This window comes from Mustela nivalis (genome assembly GCF_964662115.1).
Source record: "Mustela nivalis genome assembly, chromosome: 6".
Lineage (NCBI taxonomy): Eukaryota > Metazoa > Chordata > Mammalia > Carnivora > Mustelidae > Mustela > Mustela nivalis.
In genome coordinates, this window is record NC_139025.1 from 3,796,251 (window position 1) to 3,806,086 (window position 9,836).

The following is a 9,836-nucleotide window of genomic DNA, read 5'->3' on the forward strand; positions in this document are numbered from 1 at the left end:
ACTTTAAACAAGAAAGAAGAACTGAAAGATTTCAAATATCCAGTTACATAATGAATAAGTAATGGGAATAAAAAGCACAGCCTAAGGCATACAGCCGGTGGTACTGGAACAGTATTTTATGGTGACAGACAGGAGCCACACTTGTGCGAGCACAATGTAACGTACACAGACTTCTTGAATCACTACATTGTACGGAAGTAACATAACATTGTGTGTCAACTATACTTCAATTTTGTAAAAATGATTAAATTATGGGACACCCATTACTTGTTATTTAAAAACTAGGCAACTGTAAATGTACTGAGGCAGAACAGAGTTCCAGATAGATTGTTAAGAACAAACTGCTGAAAAGCTCATACTTCGTTATTTAAAAATTTACATATTAATATGTATAAAAATATTGGGGAGGGCACCTGGGTGACTCAGTCAATTGACTGTCTGCCTTTGGCTTAGGTCATGATTAGGGTCCTGGGATGGACTGTGTCCCCCACCCCCCAATCACATCAGGGTCCCTGCTCAGTGGAGAGTCTGCTTATCCCTCTCCCTCTGCCTCTTCCCCCCACCTCAAGTTCTTTCTTTCTCTACTCCATTCTCAAATAAATAAAGAAATAAATAAATGATCTTTAAAAAAAAAAAAGGAAGTACATATATTATACACAGTGACTATGAGGATAATTGTCTACATTATATATTCTGTGTTGTATGAAATTTCTACAACAGCATTCATTTTAATAACCACAAAATAATTTTGCAAACTTGCAGTAACACTAAGAAGCACAGCTCTAAAATAGCTACTTGAGAAGAAAGAAACCAACGCAAGAAAAACCAAAGATCTACAGGTCTCTTAACATGAGGGGTATCTGCCAACAATCTAAACATGTTCCAAATCTCCTATTCCTACGCAGAGTGAGAACCAATGCTGGACAACCAAGACTTACATATTCTTTGAAAATGAAGAACGTCAAAAAGAAAAGGCTTCTTTTTTGCTCATATATGGTAGGGCAGGGAGCTGAGGGGAAATAATAGGTGTGCAAATGGACAAAACTGTACCCCTGCCCACATTCACACTACAATCACACTGTAAGCCTAACGGGGATTAGACTACCAGACAAGGACTGGAGGATTCCCAAAGCTCCACAAACAGGAGCCTACTAAGCGGAACCTAAGTCACGTCAGGATACCCCATTGTGTTGACATCCTCACCCCGAAGCGGCTGGGCAAGTTCCCGATAACCCCACGCTCCACTCCTAGAGCGCATCCTAAAGAAAAGACTAAAAACACAACAAAAACAAAAAATGAAAGAGGAAAAGTTCTAGGAGTCAGTTTCTCACTATAGCTTTCTTTTTTAAATTTTTTTTTGTTGTTAAGATATAATGTATTATTTACCCCAGGGGTACAGGTCTGTGAATCATCAGTCTTAACACAATTCACAGCACTCACCATAGCACGTGCCCTCCCCAGTGTCCACCCCCCAGCTACCCCATCCTTCCCACCCCCTCTCTACCTCCAGCAATCCTCAGTTTGTTTCCTGAGATTAAGTGTCTCTTATGGCTTGTCTCTCTCTGGTTTCATCTTGTTTCATTTCACTACAGTTTTCTTTTATAATAGCCAACAACTCAGAAACAATGTAAATTTTCAAGAGAAGGAGATTAATAAATTCATCCATCTACCCATATGATGGACATGGTAATTTAACAACCAGTGTGGGAAATGCTTAGGTCAGTATCAGGAAAACAATACACAGACATATACACACCCACATCACCTCAATTATATAAATATGCACACAAGAGAGAAAAAAGAGGACTGGGAAAAATCCCAAAACGTTTACAACAGTTATCTCTGGGTAATGGAATAAGGTGTGAGCTGATCCTTCTTTATAATTTCCTGTATCTTCTAAACTCTCAACAATATAGAAATGTTACTTGCATATTGGCTTTAAAAGTTTCCATTTTTATTTTATTTTATTTTATTTTATTTTTTTAAAGATTTTATTTATTTATTTGACAGAGAGAGATCACAAGTAGGCAGAGAGGCAGGCAGAGAGAGAGGAGGAAGCAGGCTCCCTGCTGAGCAGAGAGCCCGATGCGGGACTCGATCCCAGGACCCTGAGATCATGACCTGAGCCGAAGGCAGCGGCTTAACCCACTGAGCCACCCAGGCGCCCCAAAAGTTTCCATTTTTAAAGGCTTCCATTAAAACTGCGAATTTATTTTAGGCAATACCACTGTTTAAAAATCAACTAACTTTTCACATTCTGCTCTTTTCTTCCAGGTCTAGGAAAAATAAGAGAATATCAAAATGACATTCCGACTCCACAGATGTCAACAGGTAACACAACCACCAAGGGCACTGATTGACTGTGAACTGCAGAAGCAGAAGGAGCGTGGCAGAAACACAGAACACTGCGCGTTAACGAGTTCTCCCAGAGAGAGGCACTCAGAGCATGGAGCAGGGTGAAATCAGCACACCTGGATACTGCTACTGGCTTCACCACTCATAAACCTCTTTGACTGTGGAATGCCATCTGCAAAATGGGGACAGAAATTTCCTCTGGGGTTGCTGTGAAGAGTGACTGCATTTCAGTGCTGTGCTTGCCACAAAGCTTAACTGAATGCTCATGATTCTGGATATTTGGTTCTGGGTACCATCATTTCATATGGGGACTATGACCAACTGGATGGAACATACCAGTAGTGCAAAAGAGAGTCCCGAAAATCAAACCATCTGAAAAACACCTGAAACAACCAGGCTGGTTTAACCTGGACCGCAGTGGTCAAGGTGGTGGGACGATGGAACATCTGAAAGACTCGTCAGAAAGCAGACTCTATTTAGCAGAGTTCAGAAAAGTAAAGGTTTAAAAATTACAGGGAGGCAGATTTTCAGCTTTCTGTCAAAGAGAATATGTTCAAAAAAGGAACAGATTGCGTTTATAAGTTAGTGCGAGTAGTCAAAGGGGAAACACACACAGGAAGTACTTCAAAGGTCTTCCCCAGCACAGGAAAGACACCAGCCGTGCCAAAACACTTCCTTTCGCTATTTTGTTCTTCATTATGAACTCATTAAGCAGCAGCCTGATAGAGGCAAAATTAAGATATTCTTAAAATCAGATTAGACTAAGATTATTTTATTACTGCTAAATTCAGGATTATTAAGAGTAGATGAATTTCTTGTATTCCATGGAGGGGACTGTACAAAAAATAATCGTTTCTGGTCAGAATTAAACCTGTTTCTTTACCATATGAGCTCTTTGTACCTTAAATGTGCTAACATGGATACTGAATATACAAGAGGAGAATATTTAATACATATCCTCTCTCATACTTATTTGACAGTGGAAACCGGTCAACATCTATTTTAATACTAGAAAACACACTTTGGTAAATCCTGATCAAAGCCTAAAAATCTGAGCCTTTACTCACAATTGAACAGTTTCGTGATAACATTTACCACTGGTGGCTTTCCAAGCCTGACCCTTATTTTAGAGCATTGATTCTTAACCTATTTTTGTCAAAGACCCCTTTGAAAATCCAGAAAAACAAGCATACACCAAAAAAACCTTGCATGGGATTTCTAAGTTCACAAATCCCCATAAATTCCATCCATGAACCTCCACTGAAAAATTATCCGGAAGGGAATTTAGTTTTTCTTCTCTAAGTTCCAAAGCAAATTAAAACTTTGAAAATGACAGACTTATGGTAATATATCTGATACAAAATTAATTTTGCTGGTATCATTTGAGCAGAGGGGAGAGAAAAGGTGAAAAATTAAACTCTGAATATATAAGTAATATTACTAATAGCTATAGGACCCTTATCCCCCCCCAAAATAATATTCAAATTAACTCAGGGTATTCATCCTAATATAATTTTAAACTCCTAAAACAGAATCAGTTCAACAGGTCTCCTTCTAGCTAGGCTGAAGTCTTACAGTATAAATAAAGCCTGTTTCCAATAACATGCATCTTGCCCTTTGTAAGCCTTCAATTAGAAATTTATAAAACTGTAAATTCCCAGCTGAGGGAGCTTTACACTGCATTATAATTTTCTTTCCACTCTAAGCTTTTCCTCCTAGTTACTCCAGAATTAGCCTATACAGCATTTTGAAAAAAAAAAAAGAATATTATGAAACCACTGGTTAAAAATCTTTAAGTCCTTATGACAAGACACAGTAAAGAAATGCACACTTTCAAACTTAAATGTAAGAAAACTAAAATGTGTATAGGAACTTTTAGCTATAAAACTGACTTTAAAACTTTGCATTAAATAAGAAGAAAGAGGGAAAATAAAAGTCCTTTAAAACTTACGTTTTGCTTCTGATAGATTCTGATTAGGTGACCAGACCAGCATGCCAAGATTGTCTCGTTCTTGACTGCGTCTTGCTAGTTTGGCTTGGGAGAAATAAAGAAAGAAAATTCTTATTATAATTTAACAGACATAATAAGCAATGATTAACAGCACCATTCTGGTCTTTTAATCCTTGGAACATGGTAACACCACCCAGCTTTTACTGAAATCTGCCCCAATGGAACCTGCCCTTACCATCACAGGGTGAGCGTGGCCCTCAAGTCTGCCAACATATATTTACTTCTAAGCCCTCTACTATTAACAAACAGGTTTATTATTCTCATTTGCGAGGTGAAGAAATGAAACAGGTCATTTAGTAGAAGGTGGTAGTCAGGACTGAACTCAGGCACAACAGCTACATTGGCCAGGCGTTTAAGGCATTATATACAAAGACACTCTGCTTGCAGACATGGGACATCCAAAAGGGAAGTCTCAAAGATCCCTTTAAAATATGTATACTTCGGGGTGCCTGGGTAGTTCAGAGGGTTAAGCCTCTGCCTTTGGCTCAGGTCATGACCTCACCATCCTGGGATTGAGCCTAGCATCAGGTTCTCTGCTTAGCAGGGAGCCTGCTACCCCCACCCCCCCGCCCCCACCACTGCCTCTCTTCCTACTTGTGATCTCTCTGCTATACACATAAATAAAATCTTTTAAAAAATAAAAATAAAAAGTGTATACTTCATGTGTGCTTTCAGGACCTTTATCCTTCTCTGCCTTGACAAGAAGAATCCAAAACTTCTTTTGACAACTTTATTAAAGAATAACCATTAAAAATATTTCATCTTAAAGCAAGCTTCCTTTATATTTTAAAAGATTTTACTTATGAGAATGAGAGAGAGCACAGGCAGGAGCAGCAGGTAGAGGGAGAAGCAGACTCCCCACTGGCACAGAGCCCAACATGAGGCTCAATCTCAGGACTCTGGGATCATGACCTGAAACAAAACCAAGAGTTAGATGCTCAACAAACTGAGCCACCCAGGTGCCCCTGAAAGCAAACTTCTTAAATGTACTCAAATTCCTGAATATCTATGATACAACATAGTAGACCAAAGGTTTACAAGTGGCAGGTGTTGAGCTCACATGTATAACTGGATTAACCACAAGCAACAGTCATATACTACGACGAAGACATTTAAATGTGATCTTCAAAAGGTACAGAGGAGTAGAAACATTAAGAGGCTCGCTAACAGGCATTTTACACTGGTTAGGCCCAAACTCATTCATTCCAAAAGTATTCTTACCTTTGTTTTTTTCTTTTTCCTTTTTTAAAGATTTTATTTGAGAGAGAGAGAAAGAGAGAGAGAAAGGGCACGCCCATTAAAGGCTCACAAAGCCTGATTTAAGAATTCCTGTTTTCTATGAAACTGCCAGATCTCTAACCTTTGATTTTTATCTATTAGTGTGTTCTAGGTTTTATAAAGAAAGAGATTTTTGGCAAAATCTAGGGGGCAGTTACATTAAGGAAAAACAATGGTATGGTGGAAGGAAAGACCCAAAGTGTGGACACTATGAATCAGGCAAGGTGGGAACAGGGGATCCACACTGAAAAGGCAGAATTAAAAATGTCTTATTCACAGACAACATGATCCTCTGTGTAGAATCTACAAAAAGTTACTAGAACAAATGAGTTTAGCAACTTTGCAGGAAACAAGGTCAATAATTTTTTAGAAAATAAAAATCAAAATAGTTAATAAAAATCAAAATTAAAGAATACCTCTTTCAGGCGTTAATAAAAGTCAATAAAAATCAAAACTGAAGAATATCCCTTTCATCCCTACTCCCCCTTAGGGAACTGATACAACTAAACACTAAAAACTATAAAACATTTCTGAGAGAAACTAAAAAAGATCTAAGCAAATGGGAAGACATACCATGTAAATGGATCAAAAGACACAATATTAACATTCTCTCCAAATTGCTCTACAAATGTACTGCAATCCCAGGCAAAAATCCCAGCACGTTTTTGTAGGAACTGAAAAACATCCTAAAAGCCATACAGGAGCACAAGGTACCTAAAGAGCCAGAGCAGCTTTGAGCAGAGCCAGCTGGAAGGCCCACTGGCTCAAAGCTAGTTAAGATTCAGTAATGCGGACAGTGCTGCCCCTGCGCACAGGGAAGTGAACTAATGTAACGGAGTCCGGAAACAGAACCACACATACAGGGTCAACGATTATCCACAGAAGCACAAAGGCAAAATCCAATGGAGAAAAATAATCTTTTTAACAAATGATGCTAGAACAGTGGATACTCATATTTCAAAAAATTAACATGGGTCCATACTTTACATATACAAATACACAAAAAGTAACTCAAAATTGATGATACAACTACATGTAAACCAGAAGTTATAAAACTGCTAGAGGAAAACATGAAAAAACCTTCTTGGGGTGCGTGCGTAGTTCAGTTGGTTAAGCGTCCAAATCTCGATTTCTATTCAGGTCACAATCCTGAATAGAAATCGAGATTTGGACGCTTAACGGTTGTGAAATCAAGCCCTGTGTGGGGCTCAGGACTCAGGTGAGAATCTCACCTGCTTGAGATTCTCTCTCCTCTGCCCCTCCGCTTGCTCCCACCCATGTGCTAATATAAATAAATAAATCTTTAAAAAAAAAAAAAAGCCTTCTGAGCTGAGGTTGGAGAAGATCTTAGATAAAACACCAAGAGCACAATCCGTAAAAGAAAAAAAAAATCCATAAATTGAGGCTTCATCCAAAGTAAGAACTTCTGCTCCTCAAGTGACCCTTTGAAGGAAGCAACATGTCAATCCAAAGACTGAGAAATTACAAATCATGTATCTGATAAAGCCTTGTATCCAGAATCTATAAAGAGCCCTCAAAATTCAACATTAAAAATGATATTGTTGGGGTGCCTGGGTGGCTCAGGGGGTTAAACCTCTGACTTTGGCTTAGGTCACGGTCCCAGGGTCCTGGGATCGAGCCCCATGTCGGACTCTCTGCTCAGCAGGGAGCCTGCTTCCTCCTCTCTCTCTGCCTGCCTCTCTGCCTACTTGTCAACTCTGTATGTCAAATAAATAAATAAAATCTTTATTAAAAAAAAAATGATATTGTTAAAGAAAAAAAATGGGCAAAAAAAAATTGAATAAACCTCCAATACACCTCCAAAGAAGGCATAAGGACAGCAAATAAGCACATGGAACAGAAAGATATACAAATCAGTCACTAAAGAAAGGCAAATTAAAACCATTCACAATTTCAAAACAAACCTATTAAGAATATAAAACTGAGACAGACAAACAATATCAAGGTTTAGCAATAATGCGGAGGAACAGAACATCTAGTGGGGGGAAAGTGTGGCAATCTCCTAAAATTGTCACATACTACTCAATGGAATAATTTTTTTTTTAAGATTTTATTTATTTATCAGAGAGCGAGCGAGCGAGCACAGGCAGACAGAATGGCAAGCAGAGGCAGAGGGAAGAGCAGGCTCCCCGCTGAGCAAGGAGCCCGATGTGGGACTCGATCCCAGGACAATGGGATCATGACCTGAGCCGAAGGCAGCTGCTCAACCAACTGAGCCACCCAGGCGTCCCTCAATGGAATAATTTTTCTTGGCAACTTCTCTTTAAAAAAAAAAAAAAAAAAAAAAAAGGAACTATTTAAACATACAAATGAATCTCAAAGTATTGAGTGATTACAAATAAAGGTGGAGGGGGGTAGAAAGAATTCTGTAGTGCTGGACAGGACTTGATGGTTAACGGTATGAATTCCTAGTTTTCGATGTCCACTGAGAGGGCCTTGCTGCAATCCAGCAATAATGAGCACATCTAGCTCCCGTATCTCGATTCTAATCACCATTCACTTATAAAAGAAACCAGGTCTCCTTGGAGAAATGGGTGATTCCAGGACTATGACAGGAAATGGATAAGACGACCCTAGGATATCCTGTTATGCCAAAAGGTAAGAAGAAGTTCAAAGAATGATGGGCTCTGTCTCCCCCAGGCCAAATCTAGAACTTAAGCAAAAACTTAAATAACAGTAATAAAATAACAATCTGTGAGTTCACATTGATAGAAAACAAAAGGGCAGACAGGTTGAGTAAAAGGGGAGACCAGAACAGTGATATCAAAGTTGGAAGCTGCACACCGCTGTCACTGTAGAAAGGAACAGTGTGCTATTGGCAAAAAAAAAAAAAAAAAAAAAACCAACAACAACAAAAAAACAACCAGATACACAGATCAGCGGCACAGGAGGCAGTTCAGAAACAGACTCATATAAATAAATTCGGTCAAACACTTTGTGACAGAGGTGCAAAAGCAATTCAATGCAGAGAGGATTCAGTTCAACACCTGTTCAACAAAGGGGATTTTCACAACTGGATCTCCGTATGCAAAAAAAGAAAAGAAAAGAAAAGAAAAGTGAACGCTAGACCTACACTTCACACCTTATAAAAATTTTATTCAAAATGGGCATTCCTACACTGGAATACTACAGAACAATAAAAACAAACACACTCCTGATACGCGGCCGTATCTCCCACGCATCACACCCAGTGAAAGAAGCAAGTCTCCGAAGGTTACATATTCTACGATTCCATATGTATGACATTCTGGGAAAGGTGAAACTATAATGTTAGGAAAAAGATCAATGTTCCAAGGGTTAGAAGTAGGAGGAAGGCTAAGAACTGTACAAGATAATGTTTTGAAGAGATTTAACTATTCTGTACCCCAACTGTGATAGTGATTGTATCAACTATGCTTATTTCAACATTCACAATAAGTACACCAATTTAGACTGTGTGTAAACTGAAGAATACAAATATGATGAAAACAAAACAGTGTAGAGCTCCTGGGTGGCTCAGTGGGTTAAGCCTCTGCCTTCAGCTCAGGTCATGATCTCAGGGTCCTGGGATGGAGCCCCCCATCGGGCTCTCTGCTCAGCAGAGAACCTGCCTCCACCTCTCTCTGCCTGCCTCTCTGCCTACTTGTGATCTCTGTCAGATGACTAAATAAAGTCTTTAAAAAAAAAAAAAGGCAAAAAAACCCAAAGCAGTGTCATTAATTTCTGGATTGGTACTCATGCCTTCTGAGGGTGCTAACTGTGAAGCTGCTCTCTTTATTTAAGGTCAACTGCCACGTTTTAAAAACCTTAAAAAATAAGCCCAGACCTGAAGTAGAAGGATTTCAAGGAAACTAAAATTACCAGCTTCCGTGACAGGGGAGAAGAAAGAGAATGCACTAATGAGAATGTACCTTCGCACAACTACTTTAGAAAGTTGGCGTCGTTTGATGAAGTATGGATACCCAGCAAACCAGCAATCCATCTCTAGATATAAAATACATACAACAGCAATGTTTGTCAAATTACAGGTCAGACCTATGAAGTTAATTCACTGGTCCCTAATCAGCCTTTTTTTTTTTAAATTAAGAATACAAAGCATCAGCACATTGCTTAAGTATGTATATAAGCTGTTAAGATTTCTTACACACACACACACACACACACACACACACACACACACACACTCATTCTC

General features: G+C 38.9%; 1 protein-coding gene across 1 annotated transcript in view; it reads right to left on the reverse strand.

Annotated features, from left to right (window-relative positions):
- The window catches only part of RCOR1 (REST corepressor 1), a 121,749-nt gene that overhangs the window by 39,894 nt on the left and 72,019 nt on the right, over nt 1-9,836 (reverse strand). Inside the window, exon 3 of the mRNA XM_082737510.1 lies at nt 4,307-4,390. Coding sequence (XP_082593636.1) covers nt 4,307-4,390 — 84 coding nt within the window. The remainder of the gene's footprint in view (nt 1-4,306; nt 4,391-9,836) is intronic.